General features: G+C 43.4%; 1 protein-coding gene across 1 annotated transcript in view; it reads left to right on the top strand.

The window, feature by feature from the left end:
* GRIK3 (glutamate ionotropic receptor kainate type subunit 3) overlaps window positions 1-24,579 on the top strand; it is a 1,024,044-nt gene that overhangs the window by 495,455 nt on the left and 504,010 nt on the right. Inside the window, exons 4-5 of the mRNA XM_069223872.1 lie at window positions 8,803-8,984; window positions 16,656-16,709. Coding sequence (XP_069079973.1) covers window positions 8,803-8,984; window positions 16,656-16,709 — 236 coding nt within the window. The remainder of the gene's footprint in view (window positions 1-8,802; window positions 8,985-16,655; window positions 16,710-24,579) is intronic.

Here is a 24,579-nt window from a genome sequence, read left to right as displayed (position 1 = left end):
TCTCAGTCTTCTGGGGATTTCCCTATCTCTCAGATTGCCTGTCCAGCCCTGAAGGAAATGCAGTGAGAATTAGTACATTTGTGTATAACACATGAAGGGACAATGATCTGTGTGCTTTGCAGAGATGTTTCATAACTTGTTCTGTCTAGCTGACTGCATTCCTTTCCTCATGGACTCTCCACTGGATGGGGCATCATCAGATAATCACATGTTCTACAGGACTGAAGATGCACGCAAAGAGTACCCACATCCACTAAAAAGGTTATTTACTGTATGCTTAAAGGACTGGAGGACATATGGTGGGGCAAAGAAATTTTATTGAACGGCATAGGCCTTTTTTACAGTGTTCTCAGGAGTTGGGCATACAGAGTCTCTCTATATAAAGTTTATGCATTCAACTGTAGCTGAGATCCTTCTCCTATACATATTTATGTGTTGTGTATGTTGTGACTGTAGTGTGTGCTCAACGTTTGGGTGTTCCAGTGCAGAGCCACTACTCAGTGTCAAACTAGGCTGAATGGTCCCACTTAGTTGCTTTGCATTCATAGCTGCCTGTATTTAATTAATTCTCCCATTGCAAACATTGCAACCTGTCTAGTGGGACCGGCAGAGCTCACATTGTCAAATGATAGGTCTCAGACCTCCCTGAGGAAAAAGTACTGGTCTGGTTCAATTTTGCTGCTTTTGCAACTCTGTCTACCCATCTGCTTGATGATAGCTTAACCTTGGCTTGGATATTTATCCCATCACTTCCAAATACAAATCCTAGAGGCCATTTATGATTTCCTGCTTTTGTCCGGTACTGGACCTGTGATGGTCAAAGGACAAATACATGGCAATACATATTCGTTTGAACTGTTGGCGCCTTTCATCTACTTGTGTTTGTTGCAACGCCATGGAAGAAGATTTGCAAGAGAAATGTTTATGCCACATGGCACAATCTTTGATTGGATTTGGCTTGCCATGAATCCCCTCCCCCCAAACCTAGGTTAACAGTTGATCTTGGGGAATTAGTTTTTTTGTATTCATCTGGTCTTTCAAAGAAGCTTTACAGCATCACCACAGAGGGGCATCCTAAAATATGACCCCGTGTTTCCCTAAGGCTGTCACATTTTCTAAGTCCTGGTGAAACCCTGTTGCTGTACACTGTTTGGAACGTTGGAACTATATTACCTTGGAGGCCATACGAGCTTACTGATTTTAAAGGAAACGAGCAAGTCTAAGAAGTTTAAATCTTTTTGAAGAATGGCTTGCGGGACCCAGCCTTCCCTGAGGTCATCACACTCTGGAGACAGCTGCCCTTGATGGAACTCAAAATAGTTGCTTTATCGGTTGAGGATTTGTTCAGACCACAGAATGACTGTGTCTGGTGGTGAACCTGCACAGCCTTGATTTATTGATGAGTTGGAAGCCTTTATCCCACTCTTTTCTGTCTGAGAGAGTTCAAGTGTTTTTTTCATTTACCTATTTGCTTTTGGTTGTTTGAATCGACTGGACAACTGACACTGGAGCAGTTTCACTCAGCTGGGTAAAGATGTGGACCTCAAACCTAAATAATAGTTCCCAGCTGTAAGCTGGCCTTAGTGGCTCCTCTGTGTCACGTGTATGCAACTACTCTTTGAAAATTGCAACCACACATTGCAATATTTTGGATCCTAAAGTCTGGTGTAAAAGGGGGACCTAATTATGGTGTCACATCATTTCATACATCATTTGATGACACATATGAATGTTCTGGACCAGGTGGAGTGCTAACTGGAGCTTTGTGGATTAAGCCAGAAACCTCACCTACTGCCCTTACTCTGATCTTTGGATCTAAGAAGAGCACTAAAACATTACATTATAATCAGTGTATTTTTACAATTCAATTTGTGGCCGGAGTATCACACTTCACGGTGGGTTATACCGTGTTGTGCATTCTCATTTTTTTCTGAAACATTCTCAGGCATCAGGGTACACATCTATTGAGTTATTATGACCTGAATTATGCATTGCTTATGAAGTGGAACAAAGATCATACATGCTAATTTTGACTGCCACATTAGGAAAAATTGTCTATAATAAATATCTATGACCTAATGGTGGTACTAGACTCAGGTTCCTTGGTCTTTAGACATAGAAATACTGTAGACCCCAATGGTAACTGCAATTTAGCTCCCTACAGCATATGATGCACAATAACAACATTTGTGGTCTCAATATTGGCCCTGACAGGTGCTGGAAATAGTGCATTGTATGGTCCTCAAAATTGTAGCTGGAATATATTTTTGATATGTAAATAAATGTGTTTTCTTTAAAAAAATGTACCTTGAAATATCAAACTCAGTATTGAGTTTATTGAGTGTGATTGCAGTGTCAGACTTTGCCTACACTGTACACATACTACAACCTCCTCGAGTACACTTTGACTGCATCTCTTAGCTAAATATACATAGATAAAAAGTTGGCTATACAATAAATGTAAAGATTGCTGGGAATACTAGCAGTAAGAAGAATTTTAACCACAAATACTGAGCACACAAGGATCTATTCACAAATGTAAATGTGATCAGAAACATACGTTTAAGACTAAATGTACTTGTTTTATCCCTGCCATAAATTCACAAAAAGATTTCTGGCACAAAGCAATTTCAAAGGGTTTCCTTGAATCCATTTATATCTGTAGACATCTACACTGGAGTTCAATGCACCTGTAAATTTCTCTCAACAGATGGAAAAATGGGCTTTCCAAGATGTTATATCTGAAAGTTTGTCAACACCCAACAACATGCACATATTTGTGTGGTCAGCATAAACTCCAATCATTTCTCTGTACACCCTAGAAATGCTTATTTTACTGTGACTAAGGGTTAGTGTAAATCCTTTTTCATGGCACAAATGAGATTGGACTACCCTCAGATATACTAGGGGTGCAGTAGATGACGTCTGTCTGAGTTGAATAATATTCCCCTGTGAAGAAAAATATGTGTTTGCGTACGGGAGCCTATTGTTCCTATTTGGAGATCTTTGCTATGGAGAATAAAATCCTGGGGGAAACTTCACATATCTTTGCAGAAGTACGCCTGGAAACCTTTTTCTGGGCGTGTTTCTGAAATACAAATTTGACTTGGAGTGACATTCCTCATATTCTTTCCTCTGTTTTAGCCACTTTATATGTTGGGGCATCAGTTGGTCAGCAAAGTTTGTGTAAGTGTCAACATTTTGCGTTCCTCTCTGATCTGCTGCTCTTGACCTGATGCCCTATAAGTTCAGATATATATCACCTACTCTTTTTTTACCCATTTAATTTCGACCAGGAATACTTACACTGACCTTTACAATGAGTGAATCCTACTCCATCTGATCTCCAGCATGTGTCTTGAACCTAAATTTGGTAGAACTGAAATTCGAAGAGTAAATCAGCCAGGACAAAGTAAAGGTTAATCATACGAAATGGCCATTTATGTAATAAATATTTAAGTAATAACGCTAGACGTGAGGATGTGTGAAGTAATGACAGTCATCTTGAATTGTAATAGGATTGTTTAGTTAGTCCTCTTCATACAACATGCAATGTTGTTTTGAATGCTACCTGCACTTTAAAAGTAAATCTAGTCATCTACTATACATTGGCAAGAAAGTTTTATATTGTGTGTAACTGACATCTGGTGACATTTGAGAAGTGCTGAACAATATGCATATTTTTAGTGAAATTAAGAAAAGAATAACATTAGTTCTGGTGTAGAGTGTTAGACCTGGTATCCCTGGTGTGGTTTTCCCCTAACCTATTGCTTTCAGACCTCCAGTTTTTGCTGACTTCATTTTTGCTGGCCTTAGGACTCTGCACACTTTATCACTTCTAACCAATGCTAAAGTGCATGTGCTGTTTCCTTAAAACATGGTAATATTAACTTATACTTAACTGGCAGAATTAATTTACTTGTAAGTCCCTAGTAAAGAGGCACTACATGTGCCAAGGGCCTGTAAATTAAATGCTACTAGTGGACCTTCAGTACTGATATTGCCACCTACTTAATTAGCCCTTTAAACATGTCTCAGGCCTACCATTGCAAAGACTGTGTCTGTAGTTTTAACCTGCCATGTCGACCTGGCAAAATACACCTTTTTCTAGGCCCAAACCTTTGTTTTTCATACGTACAAGTCAGCCTTAAGGGAGGCCCTAGACAGGCAAGGGACAGGGTGCAGTGCCTTTAAAATTTGGTCCTGGTAGTGAAAAACTCTTAAATTAATTCTTCACTTCTGCAAGGCCTGTCTCTCCATAGGATAATATTGGAGATGCTTTATTCCATTTGTTGAGTGTAATATCCAAATGCGAAGTTCATGATTGGTGTCTTTTGAACCCTTTTTTTAAAATAAAAAGTTATTATGATGTCAGATTTTACATTTTGAAAATCCCACTTTTAGAAGGTTTCTTGCCTTAGCCATTTGGTGCCTGCAGCCTGTCTCTGGTCAGATGACCGGGTATAGATGGCAGTTGGGCTTTGCTTATTCTTCCTAGACAGTCACACACAATGAGAGCTTAGGTGTGAATGGAAGGGCAATCACTGGTAGGATGGGAGGGAGGAGCTGGGCAGCGCCTCACACCTGAATAGGCTTTGTCCTGTCTCTACACAAAGGGCCTATTGCCCCTGCATTGTCAATTAAGCCAGCTTAGAGCAAGGACAGGAGAGGCAGGGTATCTGTGCACTTCATAGGCATGCCTCTAGGAGCTTCTCCCCACTTTAAAGGCACAACTGTGTATAAAAGAAGGACCTCAGACACTACCACTTTAGTACACTTCTGGTCCTGTGGATTCTCTGCCAGAAAGAAGAACTGCTGTGCTGCTGCAAGGACTGCCACTCTGTCAAACTACTACTATGAAGAAGCTGCTGACTTTCTGTGCTGCCTGCTGTCCTCTTGCCTGGAGAAGAAGAACTGGACCTGCAACTCTGTCTTGAACCCAGGATCCCAGAGTGACTTAAAGAGCTAGTCGGCTGGCCTTCTGATCTGAGCCTCAGAGATATAACATTCTCCCCAGCACCTCATGGACCTGTCTTAGCAAGTTGCTGGACCCCAGGAAGTGCCTCTCAGATCCTTCCCCCTTGGTGTGGCTTTCAAGCTCTTAAATTCAAGCTTTCCAGCACATCACATCTATGAATAGGCCTGTTAGCACCAGGACTTCATTGCTCACATGGACAATCAGTGCAAGCCGCCATATGTTCATCTTTTGGCACAGCAAGCATAAATCACCCACATGGACCATCCACATGAAGATCTAGCCCAACTCCCAGCCTGCTCCTTGAGCCACACTGACCACCACCAGCAACTCTCTCATTGGTCCTGCCGATCTTCCATGCAAATAAAACCTTCAGCTGGACTACTTTGGGACTGTATAACACCCACATCCCATCGCAGTCAGCTTGAACTTTTTAATTTGGCCGGGTCCAGGGCGACCAGATATCCCCAGTTGGTGCTTTATGCTTATAAGCATTATTTTATAGTTTATTTTTTATTTTAAATAATATCTCAAGTTTTACTGATTGGATTTTTGTCATTTTGGTCTTCTTTTAGTTATTAAATGCTTCTCTGTTTTTCAAGCCTGGAGTGGGAACATTTTATGTGGTGTTTCACTGTTGTACTGTTTGAGGTTTAGCACAAAAACTTTACACATTGCCTCTAAGTTAAGCCTGATTGCTCTGTACCAAGCTACCAGAGGGATGAGCAGAGGTTACTTTGGGGTTGCTTGTGCCTTATTCAGATTCAGATTTTGGTTGATGCTTGGCCAGGGCTCACACCCCAGTCAACCAGTAACCCAATTTCTAACACAGAGGAATTGAATCTTCTTTTTACTGTAGTTGGTGAAACATGGTCAAAGTTCACCCCAGGATTTGAACTCTAAAACTCTAAATTTCACAGATCAAATTATTGTCAAGGTGTCATAAATTTGTCATGGTGTCAGAAACTAATGTCATTTCAAAAATAATGAACAGCAATGCACAACAGGTTTACAAAGCTGTTTACATCTCCTATCAGTAGAAGTAGGGATGTGTGATGTGCGAAATTCCCATATTTTCACCTTGTGGCTTTACACAAAATTTGAGAAAATTTACATGAAATGATGTGAATGGGAAACCGGGATATTAACAGTATTTTATAGAAAGCCGTTCTTTAATGTAAAATGACCCAGGGATGTATTTTGCACTAAAAAGCAATGCTATATCTTAGTGTTAACAGCAGCTGTTTCCATTATGTCTGTTTGTGTTATTCCCGTGGTCCTGAAATAATTTTTTTCCCTGATTAAAGGGAAAATTACTCAACAGGGGAGAATGAATTAATTTCAGGCATTGGAGCATTTTGAAAAGAGAAATATTAACAACCTTCAGTAGACTTTTGCTGTATGTAATTCTCTGAAATGGGGAGAATGCGGTGGCAGTGTGCCTCTGGGTATTAACGTTTTTAGCCTGGTCTTTCCTCTTACAAGTAATTATAATCTGACTCTTTCTAATTAATGATTGAAAAGCCGTGAACCAAGACTATAACATCTCGAATGTATTTTAATGTGAAATTTAAGAGAGAAATTGAAAAATGGGACAGGATTACATAACGTTCATGAGTGTTGTATTTTGCACTAATGTGCTATTTGGCTCCATAGTACATATTATAGGAGGCAGAAATAAAAGCTGGAAGTAGTTCTATGTTTTGTCTTTGAGATTTTGCCTTTCTGATACATGTTTAGCTGAAGTTCATAAGATTGATTACACTCTACATAACATGGGACACTTTTTGCTAGCATTTAGTAATAAAGTGCAGCCAGAGCCTCTTGCGGTGTCTTTGGAAATCTATCGAGCAGAGACATGGCTAGCCCCCTATAGACTGCTGAGTATTGTGGTCTTTTGAATTTGGGATATGTGTTAAAAACACAAGATATTTTCTGAAAAGATGCACACAGTGATCAAATATGCCCTTTAGAAATCATGACATTTAGTATGAGATACCAGAGATGAATCTGATGAGGCTTCATTGAAACTTTTGTTACTTTGGGCTTGGATTTGGTTGAATGAAGCAGCTAAGGTCTTTCAATTATCTCGAGTGGTTTATTAAAATGAGATTGTGTGCTCACCCTACCATGGGTATAATATGCTAAATCTATTTTGATTTTATGGACTTCCTTATGGTCATGCGGATCCTACTACTTCTAGTAAAGAGAAACTCTCTGCTTAATTGAAAAAGGTATTGTGTACTTTGTCACTGAATTCTGGTTAGTACTTTAGGATGAACTTTTCTGTGTGCAAACATTTCAAATTGAAAACAAACGGATATGAATAGCTGCTATTTTGTTTGTGCAAGATCTTTGTAATGAATGTTTGCCTGGCTATTTTACCTCTAAAAAATCTTAGTATTAATTAATCTATTACAATGAACAGATATGTGGTTGTAGAATGAGAAACATCAAAATGAATGGCATCTTTTTATTTGCCCAAAACATCACACCGTTCTCACAGGAGTTTGAAATGACTCCCATAAAAGGAGAAAGGCGTATTGTTGTTATGCAAATGTGCAAATGTAGTTAAAATATTTGTGTACTGCAAATTACATTGAGAAAAATTGGAGAAGAAGAAAAGTGTTAATTAAATGAGATGCAGCATTGACCCATAGCAGAATTCGGTTCCAGTGGTAACTTTAATTTTAAGGGTCTTATTTAGAGTTTGGCAGACAAGGCACTCCATCCAAATGATTGCCCACCCACCTTCTAACAAGTGCATTATTATGAACTACAGTCTAAATAAGGGGGAACAGACTTTCACATTTTGACGGGCACCCTGTCCTTCAAAAGTAAAACAAGTCTTTTTTATATGTTCCTAGCAGGGATCATAAATTGTGTTATAAGATTGAGAATGTTCCTTATATTTATGTATAATGTAAGAATTATAACGCGTCTAGGTTGTTCATGAAAATGCTAATAAAACATGTTGATGAAGCTGAAGTGGCTCGCTAGTTTGCTTTTTTTATTTATTGTGGCAGTCACTACTGTTTTTCGGCACTAGTACCAATGTTCACATTTTGCCTGCGTTGCTTGCCTTTTCTCATTATAGACAAAATGCAAGCATTGATTTTGTCTGTCACAAATCAGCATAGGCCTTTGCAGAAAAAAATAGAGCAACCTAGCAGATTTTCACAATGTGTAACAAAGGGCTACATTGCAATTATTTAGACACTTACTCCATTTTTTTTACTTCGGTCAGAAGAGTATGATTATTGTAAAACTCAAGGTTTCTTTTTTGCCTATGCATACAAAACACGAACAAACATTTTTGCTGTTTCAAAACAGCACTTGACATCTCTAATAAAAATCGAACATGATACCATGACATTTTTTCATTGTGTGACATGATGCTACAAAGATCCTTGGCAAGTTTATGTATCTCACCACAAAGTGTTCTATGATATGAAATCATCATCCAATCACCTGATCAAAATGCAAGTGATTCTAAACAACAACATAGCTACAGGAACATAGGGGGAATTTGTTTTTAGAAAACACGGAATGAGAGAATGAATCTTTACAAAACAGACAAAGATGTTTTTATGTAACTTCAGTGTTCTGCAAATCTGACAGGCGGACTATTCGTCTTCGAATAGCTGAATTTCTATATGAGATGTGAACCTACCTGCTGATCCAATGTCAAGCGTGCCCTGCTAATCCAACAGCCCACCTCACCTTAAATCCCTAACGTATCCACTGTCTAGAAGCAGGGCCTTATTAGCCAATGTTGAAAACCTCAACCGTTCGCTGTAATTCTGTTTTTTTTGCATTCCCTGAAGGCCTTATTCGACTGCAAGAACTCATAATGGCTCCCTCCCGGTACAACATCCGACTGAAGATCCGCCAGCTCCCCCTCGACTCGGAGGACGCACGGCCCTTGTTGAAGGAGATGAAGCGAGGCAGGGAGTTCCGCATCATATTTGACTGCAGTCACACCATGGCGGCCCAGATCTTGAGGCAGGTGAGCAGGGGATCATTACGCCCAAAGCTGGAACTGTCTGCGAGCGCGCGGGAGGTCCTCCTGGGACGCTATTACCTCAGTCTTTTTGCACAGTAGGATGATGAAATTTGTTCTCACGTGGTTCCCTGAAGATTTTATGCTTAGCGTGAAATCTACTGCCACACATCACACACACCTCCCTTGTTTGTTCCTGACAATATTCATGAAAAATATGGTGTCTACTTTCATAGCATTGTTTTTGTTTATCCTTTTATTTTTGTATTATTGATTGTTAAATTTCCTTGCGCCTGATGTTTTCCTTTGTCTGATTCTGCTAGGGATCATACTCAGTTTTACCTGTAACTAACACAATATTCCATTTCCTAGTCCCACTTCTCCACTTTTGAGCTTCTGAACACAGCCCTTTGCCATTAAAATCAAAACACAAACCTAAAGGAAAACACCATGATGTTGATATTAGTCCCAGCCACTCATTCTTGATTATATCTGTGGGTTTACTGAAAAATAATGCAAATGAACATGTCAAAGAAAAAAAATAATGTCAACTACTCATTCTGTGAAATCTTTTCAACGGCCTTGCATAAATGTATTTTTGTACCAACAGTTTAGCATAGGATTTTTACTGGTGCACAATCTTGTCACAACACATAAATGTTTCATGGAAGTTTTATATTTTTTTTTATTTTTTTATTTTTTTAATATGCGAAAAACTACACATTGTACACATGGCTGTTATGTACAAATGAACTATTAAAATGGAAAAAATAATATTATACCAACCATTAAGGTCACATCATGGCAAAATGGTGGACTGTGTTAAACACAGAGAGGGGTAAATAAAATAAACATAAAACAGACAACTAGCAAAAGTTTGACTTATATCTGGTATATTTACATCTTTCAGCTGTGTTCCGCTGGAGATAGTCACCCGCAGATCAATGCTAGCAATCGTGGTTTATCCATGACATTGCTTGTGCAGGGGGCAAGTAAGCCCCTGACTGAACGGAGAAAAATCCACGAAGAATAGGGCAGCAGTTCCTCGTAATAAGTAAGCTCAAGCTCTCTAATGTGGTGCAGATTGAGTGTGAAAGAGTGTGAAGAGGTGGTTACATTTAGGCTCGAGCTCATACCGTAACAGCATGGATGAGCAGTACAAGTGCACAAACAATGGAAAAGAAAAAAAGAAATGACAGCTGAATTTGAGAACTATTTTACAGTAAATTGAATAAGACGTTTTCTAGCAAAAATGATTCAGAGTTAAGACTTTCAGTAATGGAAAACATTTATCTGTTCTCAAACAAATTAGTATCGGCTCTGCTTTTGCGCTAAGGCACTCTTGCTATGCTATCAATGTGCTTTACAAGTAGGTTTAATTTCTTTCATTTCATTCAAGACACTTTCAAAGAGGGTGGATAAGACTGGAAAGCAGGTTTCACTCATTTAGTTCAAGACAATTTCAGAAAGGTTGGATACTATTGGAAAAGGGAAATGCCTTGATTATTTTGGAGAAGTGGCATTAAGGCAAAGGTTTTGGATCACATACTAGTGAAAGCAATCTGAGCTGTACTGGGGTATGACTTGAACACACCGTTTCAATTACGTTTCTCAAAGTCACTTAATGGGAATGAGGTCTTATATTTGAGAATTGGCAGTGAGCTGTGTTCTGCAAGCATATACCATAGGCCCAACTGGCAGCTAGCACTAGCCAACGGTTGTTCAGCTCTCATTGGTGAGAGGCTTATGACCGTGAGTGTGAGGAGGATTAGGAATCAGATTACTTAACAACACTCAGGACTCAATTAACAAAGGTAAGCTGAGACCTGAAGTTTAAGTTTAGATCTGAAGTCTAAGGGCCCAATTCACAAAGGTAATCTTAGACTTCAGGTCTAAATTTACCTTTGTGAACTGGACCCTCAAATTTCTCCCTTCAAGTAGTTGTCCCAAAGGATGTAGGTAAATTATATCACTTATGTAGTCGATGTGAGAGGAAATTGCTTTCAAGATTTGAGGAAAAGCGGAGGAGACAGAGGAATGAATGTTCAATCACAAACCATTGTTTTTTCGTAGGTGTTAATATTTGAACAGCTGGAAGAATAGGTAAATCTATGCTGGATTTTTCAACAAGCACTAGTCTCCTTTGCTGTTTAAATTAGCTGTTGCACCTACACCCATATGCCTCTTGCACATACGTTCATCCTTAGGATTGTGACCTCCTGGTCAGCGTCTGCAGGCTGTCCTCTGTACAGCTTCACCTGTTGCTGCCTCTGCTGCGCTTGAACTGAGAGCCTGTCTGACTCTCAGTCCAAGGCTCCCCTCCACCCGCAGGCTCCCGCCTGCGCCTCATCCTTGGTGCCTTAGAGGCCATCTGTCTGTAGGTATCTTGCTGTCACTTTTTCTTTTGCCTATTTTTCTGTCATCTTTATTTTATCTTTTCTTTTTCTTTCTTGTCTATTTTCTCCCTATTTTCAGCCTTTTCTTCTCCCCACGTTCCGTTCCTTGCCGCTGCTGCCCCTGCAGCCCAGACCCCCTCTCTCCTTTGTGAAGTGCTTTCCTGCCCTACCGCCTCCCACCTGACCAGACCCTCCCGCCTCCCTCTCCTTCTTGATGGTGGCCACTGTGCACTGAGAGGGTGACTCCTCTGACCTCCTGGTCAGAATCTGTTTGGTCTCCTCTGCGCAGCTCCACCTGTTGCTGCTGCTGCCTCTGCTGTGTTTAGACTGAGAACGTGCCTGACTCTAAGTTCAAGGCCCACCTCCACCTGCAGGCTCCTGCCTGCGCCTCATCCTTGGTGGCCTAGTGGCCATCTGGGTGTAAGTATCTTGCTGTCACATTTTGTTTTGCCTGTTTTTCTGTCACCTTTAATTTTTCTTTTCTTTTTCTTTCTTGTCTCTTTCTCTCTTTTCAGCCTTTCGCTCTCCCCACGTTCCGTTCCCTGCCGCTGCTGCCCCTTCAGCCCTGATCCCCTCTCTCTCTTGTGAAGTTCTTTCTTGCCCTCCCGCCTCCCAGCTGACTGGACTCTCCCACCTCCATCCCCTTCGTAATGGTGGCTGCCTCTCACTGAAAGGGTGACTCCTCTGTCCTCCTGGTCAGCGTCTGCTTGCTCTCCTCTGTGCATCTCCACCACTTGTTGCTGCCTCTGCTGCATTTGAACTGACAGCCTGCCTGACTCTCAGTTTGAGGCACATCTCCACCCCCAGGCTCTTACCTGTGCCTCATCCCTGGTGGCCTAGTGGCCATCTGTGTATAAGTAACTTGCTGCACTTTTACTTATGCCTATTTATTTGTCCTCTTTATTTTTTCTTTTCATTTTCTTTCTTGTCTCTTTCTCTCTCCTTTCAGCCTTTCATTCTCCCCATGTTCCGTTCCTTGCCGCTGCTGCCCCTAAAACCATGACCCTCTCCCTCCCTGCAAAGCGCTTTCCCACCCTCCTGCCTCCCAGCTGACTGGAACCCTCTTCCTCCCTACCCTTTTAAATGGAAGCTCCTGTGTGGCTGCGCACAGCGGGCGCACCCGCGGCGCGCCAAAGGCAAGCTCATCTGCGCTCGTCCGTTCCTGGACCGCACCCAGCACCACAAACCCTAATCCTCCAACCTTCCATTGCTAATACAAGAGACCCTCCTCGTGTTGAACACAGGACACTCCACGCATGCCATTTTGCATCACCCAGAGACACCCATGGACCCTTCTCGTGCCTCTACCTCTACTGCCACCGCACCCTCACCCCACACCAAGCACCGGACACTCCCGCCACTGAGCCATCGAACACCCACCCAGAGTGCCTCAGCTGCAACCTCCTCAACATTCGCTCCTTCCACGAACATGCCACAGAACTCTGGGACCTACTAGACTGCACCCACCCGGTCATGACCTTTCTCACCAAAACATGGACAAACCCAGCGTCTGCACAGGACATCGCCTCTGACATTTCCAGTGACTACAAACTACTCCACAAAGACCAGCCTTCTCGACCCAGATGGCAGCCTGGCCATTGTACACAAATCCACCACCTGCCTGACAACCATCGCAGAACACTCTCCCCCTCATGGAGCACCTCCATTTCCAGATACTCACCACTCCCAAGCCTACCTTCCATGGCACCCTCATCTACAGGCAGCCCAGCCTCCACCCAGCCTTCAGTGACTCCATCGTTGAAATCATTTCTCCTCACACTCTTGCCTCCACAAACTACTTCCTCGTCGGCGACCTCAACTACCACATTGACAATGGCAACAACACCAACACCGCTTCTCTGCTCGAGAACCTCGCCACAATAGGACTGAAGCAGCTGGTCACCGTGCCAACACACATCGCTGGACACACACATTCAATGCCATCTTTTCCACCAGCAACAACATCACCATCGACAACACCTCCACTGGACAGAGGACTGACCACCACTGCATTCATTTCAACATCACAACACCGACCATCCACCTGCGCACACTCTGATCCGCAAGCAGAAAATGAAAACAGATCACTGAGGAACAGCTCACCAACACCCTCAGCAAGTCTCCCCCGCCCCTCACCACAGAAGCTAACATCTCAGCACTGAAGTTCCACCAATAGATCTCTGAATGCGCTAATACCCTAGTATATCTTCCATACGACCTTAGGTAAACACTACCTCAAGAAGACCAGCTGGTTCTCCCCTAGACTCTAGGGACACCTGCAGATGGGTAGAGAAAAGACGGAGAAAAAGTAAGTCTCTGGAAGACTTTGAGGCTTTCAAAGCTGCCATCAAATCCCACCACCACCTCATCAGAACCACCAGGAAAGCTGCTCTGCAGGACTGTATCAGCACTACCGCTCACAACACCAAATGCCATGGTCAAAGAGTTTGCCAAACCCCAATAAGCAACAGCAAATGTCCCTCCACCTCAAGACCTCTGCAACATACTAGCCAAATTCTTCCACCAAAAAATCAAAGACATATACAACAGCTTCAGACCACAGGACCCTCTAAGCCCTCCAACAACCCCCAGCTCTGACCCGTTGAACCATCACAGATCCTGCACCGCTGGACCACCCTCACCACAGATGAGACTCCATCATGAGCAGCAATCACTCTGGAGCCCCTACAGACCCCTGTCCTCGCCACATTTTCAACAAAGCCAACACCTCCAACTCACCTGAGCTCTGCCACACCCTCAACTGTTCCATAGATACAGCTACCTTCCCCGAGGACTGGAAGCATGCCGAGATCCACCCGCTCCTGAAGAAACCCACAGCTGACCCCCCTGGACCCCAACAACTACCGCCCCAGCTCTCTGCTGCCTTTCCCAGCCAAGCCATTGAAAAGGCCATCAGCACACAACTCCGTAAGCACATCAAGGACAGCAACATCCTGGACATCTCCCAATCTGGTTTCAGGAGCAACCACAGCACGGAGCCTGCCCTACTCGCCCCCACAGATGACATACAGCAGCCCTCATCCTACTGGACCTATTGGCCACCTTCAACATGGTTTCACACCTCACCCTCAGCTCCAGACTCCACGCAGCCAGCATCCATGGAAAGGCCCTACAGTGGATACTCTCCTTGCTGTCTGGCAGAACACTGATAGTCAGACTCTCACATTACCTGTCAGAACCTACGGAGATCAGCTGCAGAGTTCCACAGGGCTCCTCCCTGAGCCACACTCTTTTCAATATCTACATGGCCCGCTCGCATCCATCATCAGGAACCACGGGCTGAACATTGCCTCCTACACCGACAACACCAAGCTTTTCATCTCATTGACCGAAAACCCCACAACTTCCAAGAAGAATTTCCACAACAGGATGGAAGCTGTTGCCACCTAGATGAAGGACAGCTGTCTCAAGCTCGACTCTGACTAGACAGAGATCCTCATCGTAGGACCCTCCAAATCATCCTGGGATGACTCCTAGTGGCCAGCCACCCTCAGCACCCCTCCACCCCAACAAACTGCACATGTAACCTCGGTTTCATCCTGGATTCATCGCTCACCATGACCCGCCAACTCAACTCAGTCGCATCCTTCTGTTTTCACACACTCTGACTTCTCCGGAAGACCTAGGAATGGATCCCACAGGACTGCTGCAGGACCGTAACTCATGCCCTGGTTACCAGCAGACTGGACTACGGCAAAGCCCTCTATGCCTGCACCACCCAGAGAACCTGAAGAAACTAGAGCACATCCAAAACACCTCCACTCATCCTGGACGTTCCCTGCCATGAACACATCACCAATCACCTAACAGACCTACACTGGCTTCCTATCGAGAAAAACATTAACTTCAAAATCCTTGTTGATGCATACAAAGCGCTCCACAACCTAGGACCCACCTACCTCAACCACTGCATCACAGTCTACTTCCCCACCAGACCTCTCCAGTCTGCTCAACAGGCACTAGCCAGCATACCCCACTTACGGAAGACCACGGCTGGAGGAAGAACCTTTGCCTACCTTGTGGCAAAGAGCTGGAACACCCTGCCACTGCACCTCAGTCAGTCATCATTGTTACCGTAATACAGGAAGGACCTTAAAACCTTTTTGTTGACACTTTGTGAAATGGGCAATGGATATAGTGCACAACTTCATACATATATATGCACTGAAATGAAAATGCTTTCAATCAATGGACTAAATTGGAAGTTTTCTTATTGGATATGGCATTGCTCTGCAATGCGCGGAGGCTGCTAGGTGTCTACATGCCCCAGATTGCCCGCTGAAGTTAGAATTTAGAGGTTCAAATCTCTTTAGTTATTTGTGGGTTGAACTAGGAGGAACACATTGAATATTGCTTATCAATTCAACTTTCTTTTTTGCTCATTTGTTTGACAAGAGTGAATTGCTAGTTGGTTTGTTTAGAGACTGGGGAGCACATCAGATACTTATTTTCATTACCCTACAAAGATGTTTGGCACAAGGAATATGAAAGGACCCCAATGTGTGGATGTGCTCAAAAGCTAAATCAGTCAGTCCTTGGTGCATACAATAAAGATTTAAACTCATCGCTAATAGTCCCCTTCAGTGAAAGGAAAGACCTTTTACAAACTGGATTTGATAAACTACTGATGGCTGAAACAGCTTCCTTTAGGTCTCTAGGGACTAGACTACAGAAATGAAAACATACTTCTGAAGAAGTGTTGACACCTCATCTCCTTGTGTGCTCTCAAAGTTCTGTAATTTGTGCTTCTTAAACTCCAGCCTTGGAATTTACTTTTTACCAACCTATGTTCCATCAACATATTCCTCACCTTGAAATCTACTCTAAAAACACACCTTATCAATGTGCAAGAGAGATTGACTAAACCACAGCCCAACCTGATCTTTTATCCATCCCTCATTTATTTAACCATCTTCATAAGATAGTGTCCTTTATTGTGATTCAGTCACCAATTACCATTCCAATAATAGTTTTACTGATAATGACCTACATACATATTATATATACTGTTTTCTAAGTACATTTATTGTTGAAATGTTCCCCCAGCGACAGATAAACTGTACTGGCCATTTAACCCTAGATTTCCAGGCAGAGGGTCCTATTTTGTGACTGTATAGATAGTAGGGTGGAGAAAAGTGGCTACATTTAACAAATGTAATGCTTCTTCTGTGTGTCAGCATATTTCATAAGCATAAGAATATGATTTGCAAAAGATGTAATGTTCTGTGATTTACCTTTTTTTTCTCTTTTTTCCTCGGAGGCGATGGCAATGGGAATGATGACAGAGTACTACCATTTCATCTTCACAACCTTGGTAAGCTATTATATTTTATTGTGAATTAATTAACTTTATGCTTCTTGTAACTTTAGCATGGGTGACAACCATCTAGTGTGTTTTCCGGTAATGGGTACACCTGTGTGTGTGTGTGTGTGTGTGTGGTGTGTACATGCTTTTGTGTGTGTGCTCATGTCTGTATTAATGTGTGTATTTGAGTTAGCATGACAAAACATTTTGATTACCAAGACCTTTTTTATATATATTTCTCAGATTTTATTTTCATTCTTCTTTTTTTAAATGAAGAGAAAGAGTAATTGTATGAAGCACATCTAGCTCATGCATAAATACAATGGAGACTACAAATGCTGTTTGATGCTATACACTTCCTACAATCATACTCACCAGGACAGTCCAGTCCTTTCTTTATTACCTGGCCATATCATGTCTGTTGGACTTGGCCTTTTCAACAGGGTCACCTAAGATTTGTTTGCATTTCTCTGCCTTCTTACTCTGAGCATGGTTTGATAGCTATTAGGCTTCTCTGCACTTTTTCACTGTTAAACAGGCATCATGTGCTTGTGCTCTCTTATCGGAGCATGATAAATTTGAACTACACCTGACTGGTACATTTCATGTACTTGTAAATTCTTGGTGTACAGTACTATATGTACCCAGGGTCTGTGAGCTAAATGCTCCTAGTGGGCAACAGCACTCATTGTGCCACCCATTAAAGTAGCCTTTTAAAATATTTCTTGGGCCTACCACTCAGCCTATAGCACAGATTTAAACATTTTGCCAAGCAAAAACCTTCTTTTTGAATACTTATAAGTTATTGCAATGTAGGCCCTAGAGATTCATAAAGGAGGGTGCACAGTATTTAAAAAGTAGGGCACATATTTGTTTTAATGTCCTATTAGTGAAAAACTTCTAAAGTGATTTTTTACTGTTGTAGGACTTATCCCTCCACAGCCTAACACTGGGTTTCTTTATTAAATCGTATAAGTTGTAACTTCAGATTAAGAGCAGGTAGAGGAATGATGTTTACACTTAAATGACTTGGCATTTTCCTTTCCCCAGTTTCCGAGGCCTTTCAAGGAGTTTCCTGCTGCTGGAACTGGTATGGTTCCACCATCAAAAATGTGTATTGGGCACAGATGGTAAACAATAGAACCTGGGTGTAGCTGTTAGATCTTTCTGGCAGCATGGTTGAGGAGGAGCTGTAAACAACCACCATTACATTTCAAAGGCCCTTGCCAACAAACCTCCCCTTGCCTCTGTCCCTCGACTAGAACCCGAACCAAATGAAGGGGAAGAACTGACCAGAACCAGTTTTTGAGGTAGGTCAGGGACTTCCCCCAGAAAAAGACTGGCACCAGGTATAAAAACAAGACCGCTAGAACCACTATTCATAAAAATGCTGGACCTGTGGCAAATTCAGAAAAATTACTGCCCTGCTGCCAGATGGACAGCACTGTTGCTGTTTTAAAAGGAAGATTGGACCTGCTTGCCTTGATCCCAGGATACTAAGAGTGACTCTCAGGTTCAGTTGGTAGACCTCCTGTGTGAGCTACAGGAATACCACAAGCCTCCGTAGGCCTCCCTGTTACTGCCCAACTGACCAGCACCAACTGGACCTGCCTCTAAGTCCTGCTACTGGCCTCTGCTTGTGTCCTTATTCCCAGGAGGTACCCACCAGGTCCTGTACACTTTGCTCACATCAGTGAAAGTCTTTCTAAAGAAAAGGGTGAAAATCCTGAAGTTTGGGTTCTTCACAACCGCAAATGCACCTCTCTATGGAAAAAGTCTGCTTCACATGATGACTACCTACATAAAGCTCCAGTGAGACCTCTTCATGCTGGCAGTGATCAGCAACACAAGACCTGCACTTCACACTACCTTAATGACTGGCCAGCAGCACAAAGCTCTAGCAACAACCAGCTTTTTGCACTGCAGCAATGACTCTCTGTGACACTCGACCTACTCTTTGCACCAAAAGCCTCCCCCTCACAGCCCCTTTCGGTGCAATTGGAACCCTTCATGCTAGACATGAGAAGGTAACTCTTTAGGGGGCTCCTCGACTCCGCAGGCTCCCAGCCCCTTCACATGCCTGCTGGCTCCCCCACTGGGGGCTGGCTCGCTGGTGCCTGGCCGCTGGTCTACCGGTCCACCTGCTCCCCGCTGGCTTCCTTGCTCTTTGCTGGCCCCCCTGGCTGCTGCGCTCCACCCGCATATGCAATCAAAAGACTGTGCGCCCACTGTCTCCCTGCTGACCCGCCAGCTGCTGGCTCTCTACCCGCACACGCCACCGGAGGACTGTGTGTGTTCCTTATTCTCTGTAGGGCTGGGTCAGAGCCCCTCCATGACCAGGCTGTCAAGACATGTACAGATCTCCAGAGGGCCCAAGATACCCTCCTACTTGGCCCTGATCGCCCCTGAAATTTGTGAGGACCTGAAGACTCTGCAGGAGCTGCGAAGCCATGAAGAAGCCGTGAAGAGTGGAGCGACCATGAAGAAGCTGTGAAGAGTGGAGCGTGCACCGGTGGTGTGCCGGTAGTACACCGCAAGTCATGCAGCAAGTCGCGCTGTTGCTTCTTCACCCTCCTGGCACTTCATACCGTTCTTGTGTGGGCCGCGGGCTCCCAAGCCGGCCACAGTCAGTAAGCTGCAAAGTCATCATGCGGGCTGTTCAAGCTTGGTAAGCCCATCTAAGTCCTGTGAGGGATCCGTACATCTGTATATTGCAAAAGAGAGGCGCAGTGGGAAGCCTGGATACCGCAGAGAGAAGCAGCAAGAAGCCCAGATACTGCCATCAGGGAGGAGCAGCGTGATGCCATAAGGCACCGTGAAGACCCACGAGGAGGCACAGGAACCACATGCAGACATGTGGTAATACCAGAGGTAATGAGAGGAGGTTTCGGGCTATTGCAGTGAAGGTGCCCTCCCAAAGCAAGAGGTGGAAATTACCTTGCCCGCTTCTGTTTCAGCCTCTGTTTGTTCCAACTACAAGGCACTGTTGTTTTTTTAACTGCAACTTTATTATTTTTCCCGTCACCTGGACATCTCCCATGCCCTAATCCCTTCAGTAGGGTCTCCTGCTAATTGGAGTATCTATTGTCACAAATCTAGGGAAACCTCCAACATAACATTGTGAGTCACAATGACTGCTAAAAAGCTGAGATCCGGCTAATTACTCCCGGGGAGATCTTGTTCTAAAACTAAATCCAATCCTCTTTGCAACAAGGGAGCAGTCACTTCAGGCCTAAAATGCGGAAATCAAATCTTCTCTCTGTGGGACAAAGAGAAGGCTCTCCCTAATCCACCTAAGTCTGGATCTCCTGGATGTGGGGTCATTCTTCCTTCAAGCAAATTTCTCCCTCCTAGCCCTTGTCTTAAGGAGTCAGAACATTCTCATGTCTCAGCAGAACCAAACCAGGGCCTTTCCACCCCCCTTACATCTTCCTTCAACCTCGAATCGCTGGCTTCCCACAAAGCCGCCCCATCTTCTCTTTGTGCAACTCCCCTTTCAATCCATGATTCCATCGGCTCGGCCCTTGTGAGGGAGGTTTTACCTTTCGGATCTGTTAATGATGCTCCTCTCCATCGTGCTGGCCTGGAAAATCCCATGGTGGATTTCAGCCTCCCCGATCTAGAATTGGAACTTCTTAAAAGATACGGGCACTGGCAGGGAGCAAAATCTCCCCGCCTCCTTTCCTGCCTCCATCTACGGGTTTACAGCTCTTCAGCAGTACTCCCTCTAACCACTCTTCATTATGATCACATCTCTCAGTGACACCCGACCTAACCCTAAATGTTAATTCCCTAAGTAATCCCCCTGACTAAAATGTTTTGCTCTCTTCTTTGCTTTTAAGCCTAGAGTGTCTCTTATCTTCCATCTTGAACCTTCTAGAAAAACTGGTTGGGGGATCCGACTGTATTTTTGATTCCGTAACGGCCATACTAAAAGAACTGACTGCCTCAATGGAATTAATCCCAAATTATTTAGCTCACAACGTGAAGTTCATTTAGCACTGCCACATACTCCTGTGAACAAGGATGTATCCCTTGGTACCGATTTTTGTTCTCAGGCTGGAGCTTTTCATCAGGGAAAGGCCCGTATCCTGATCTCCAAAGCTCTGGGCAGGACATGTTTCCAATCTTCGAAGCTCGACTAAAGGCAAACAGTATGACCAGGGGCCATGGTGCTTCAGTGCACAAACCCCAACACGCAAAAGGAAAAAAGTTAAAAGAACTAATAATCCAATCCTCTAAAAGAGGTCGGAGAAAGGTGCGATTCTCCGAAGAACACTCTGTCCCACAAGAACTCTGAACCCCGGAGGCTCTGGCTCCACAACACCATTCCTCATCTACCATCTCGCGAGCGACAACTGTGCCTCAACGCTCAACCAGCAGGCCAGATATAGACGATTCAACTTTGATCCACAATCTGACCATATCCCAATCTCTTAAGCCATCTTTAAAGCCCCTTGCACAATCTTTTGAAGTTCCTCCATGGGTCAAGCCCGCATTGGTTTGGTCACAGCCCCCAAAAAGGGAACAGAGACGACACCCCCAAGAACACTTTTATTGTAGATTTTATGCTCTTGTTAAATACTGATCTCTTTTTAAATAGATCTCAACTGTTAAAAGTTTTTCAGAGATTGAACTGCTTAGACTAATTGAAAGTTACGAAATACACTTTGGGCCAGATGTATCAAAGGGTTTTACCCATTCTGTGTCTATGGTAAAATGTGTTCGTACATATGGCCCTTGGTCTCTCTGGAGGATTCAGATTTTGGTCCCAAGTCCAGAGTGTCCTTTTTCTCAAAACTGACCGTTAACAAAATCCTAAATAATATAGAATGTCTACAATGTAAAGGCATTTATGTGGTACATCTCTTGAGAGAGATGGGAACCAGGTTAACCGATTGGGCCTCTCAGCATCCTCATGATGGTATGTGGAAACATATTCCCACATCTATCCCCCTAGTCAATCCCGACACCTATTCCCTTGACTATCAGGATTTAAAAATTTGCTTGGGGGAACATGGCCGGGAAGTTTTACTCAGGGATTCCCCAGCACGTTCACCTCACGATCTATGCATTAATTCCCTCTCTTCGAACTGGTTACCAGCAGTGCCATAATTTCCTGTTCAACAGCTCCACCAAAGTAGCAACAAGCTTATCCTCATATCCTGGAATGCGGCAGGTATTAACGGTAAAGTGGATATAATGATTTCCTTGACTCTCTAAATGCTGATATAATTTGCCCCCAAGAAACTTGGTCCACTGGGGAGCTTCTGTATGATAAATACTATTCTCTCTGCTGCAATGCTACTCCATCAAAGAGGGGTCACGCTAAGGGTGGGGTTGCATGTTTGTTGTCTACTAGGCTTCACTGGAGGTAAGAATGCTATAGAGACCCCAGTAATCTGTTTTTAGCCATAACCTTACATAACATTGGCGAAGGAGATGAGGTAATCCCCCTTGCATTGATAAACTCTTATGTCCCCCCGGGTGTCGCTTTCGATAATCTTTCAGCTAAGGTATTTCACTTCATTAAGGAGCTATGCGATAGGGAGCCAGGAATTCAAATCATTATGGTTGGAACACTAAACTGTAACATTTCTTATTTAGGGCTCTCATCTTTTCGGGATGAGGAAAAGGAGGAAGCATTTGGGATACCTTCTTGTATTTTCCACCATAAAATAAGGTATGATAAGCGTGTGAAGCTCTTCCTCGAGTACTTGAAGGCGAATTATTGCATTGTTGCAAATGGTAGACTTCCATCTGACTCCCCAGCCCACCTTACGCATAAGTCGACCGGGGGTGCTGCAATTTTGGATTACGTGGTTACGAGCTCTCAGGCATTCTCATTGGTAAATGGCACAGCAGTGTTACAGACTGTCCTTGGCGATCATAACTTCTTGGTCGTTTCTCTTGACATGAAGGTGCTCTATCCCTGGAGTTCGGAAGGGCAATATTCTCGGTTTAACGTCAAAACGGGTAGAACAAAACTGGTCCCCCGGTAGCCTCGAAGGGTTTAAAGGTATCTTAGAAACCACTCTGAATGACCTCGGCAACTGAGTAGGAAAAGTTATGGAGAGATTTACTGCATTTATGCATAGGCTTATTTTGACCTCCCACCAGAAGACCCAGAGCAAACATATTGTAAAACCTCACCCTCTACCCTAGTTGAATAAAGAAATCAATGTTCTTATTCGTAAACAGTATAGGGAACATTCATCAGTAAGCAAATCCCGGCTTCACATTCTAAAAAGGAGGAGGAGGCGTTTAAGAGCACGCCTGAAAAAGGACGCTATGGATAGATTCTGGGTTGCGGTAAGAGAAGCAGTTTCCGCTGGCCACACCAGGTGCTTCTGATCATTGATTGCAGAGGGGTGTGGCACGAGAACCAGGCCCCTCCCAACATCCATTAGCGAATCTGGCTGGTCGACCTTTTTATCTGGCCTTTATGCTTCTAATGGGACGGCAGTGGAACTCCCCCTTAGGATGGATTCCTTTAAATCATATCCCACCATAAAAGAAATTGAGGTTGCTATAAGAGGAATGCGTAGCTCTGCCGCAATGGTTATAAAACAAGATATACCCTCCTAGTTTAAGATTGTATTCCTGGTGTTTCAATACTGCTACAAAACCAGGAGTGTCCCTCTATCCTGGAAGGGTAGTATTATCGTTCCCCTTAACAAGAAAGGGGATCGAAACTGCCCTGGAAATTACCGCCAGATCAGGAACATTTTTACCAAATTTTTGCTCTCCCAGATTAATGAGTGGGCAGAAAGGAATAAAATTATCCCTCTGGAACAATCTGGTTTCAGGAGAAATCATGGTACAATTGCTAACATCTCAGTCCTGAAAGTAATTAAAGAGAAATATGTCTCTCTGAGAGGGGAAGTGATCTATGCAGCCTTTGTAGACTTTGTCACAGCATTTAATAAAGTAGATTGTGCCTTGCTGTGGGAAAATCTCTTAAGACTAGGCATGCCTGGTATTCTCCTTGACTTAGTGATCGTCCTTCACTCCTTCACCTGGTGCAGGATATTGCTAGGGGGCGAACGAACCCTGTCTCATGTTATCCCGACTAAAAATGGCCTAAAACATGGGTGTATGTTGTCTCTATTGTTATTCTCTCTGTACCTCTCTGACTTACCTACTCATTTAACTCAGTGCAAGGGTTTCGCCCTTAAATTGGGAAGTAGACAGTAATATTGTCTGCTTTATGCGGATGACATAATTGTATTTGATTGCACCCCAAAGGGGCTTAATAACCATCTCCAAGTCCTCAGGCAATACACAGAAACCTACTTCTTAAAGGTAAACTGCTCCAAAAGCAAAATCTTGTGTTTTCATGAGAAAAAAGGTTCAAATATATCAGTTTTCGTTGGACCGTGGGAGCCCAACAACTCGAAAAAGTAAGGTCATGCACCTTTTGGGCAAAATCGTCTGTGGGAACCTTAAAGATAGAGAGCATATTGAACATAACCAATGCAAGGCTCAAACCCAGGCCAACGGCTTGAACACCCTTTATAGGGTAAAGGGTAGAAGGAACTTGAAACTTCTCCTAGAGGTTTATCAGGCAAAGATACCCCATCCCTGCTGTATGGTATAGAACATATTCCGATCTCCAAATGGGTCTTTCTTGATAAACTTGAGGGATGTGTTTTGAGGAATCACACATCCGTAAACTCCACCTTCTCGTCCGCGACATTAAGGCTTGAGCGGGGCTTGCACAGCAACTTCATCCAAGGACTGGCTGTGGTAATTTGCTGGATGGTTAGCTTGATGACGAGCGACAATTACTCCCTACGGTCATTGTTAAAAAAAGAAATCTTGGCCGGCCACAGAACAAAATATACTGTCTGCAAGAATTTTATGTATGCTGTAGACC

This window comes from Pleurodeles waltl, chromosome 3_1, assembly GCF_031143425.1.
Source record: "Pleurodeles waltl isolate 20211129_DDA chromosome 3_1, aPleWal1.hap1.20221129, whole genome shotgun sequence".
Classification (NCBI taxonomy): Eukaryota; Metazoa; Chordata; class Amphibia; order Caudata; family Salamandridae; genus Pleurodeles; species Pleurodeles waltl.
This window is presented reverse-complemented; position numbering and strand designations above follow the sequence as displayed.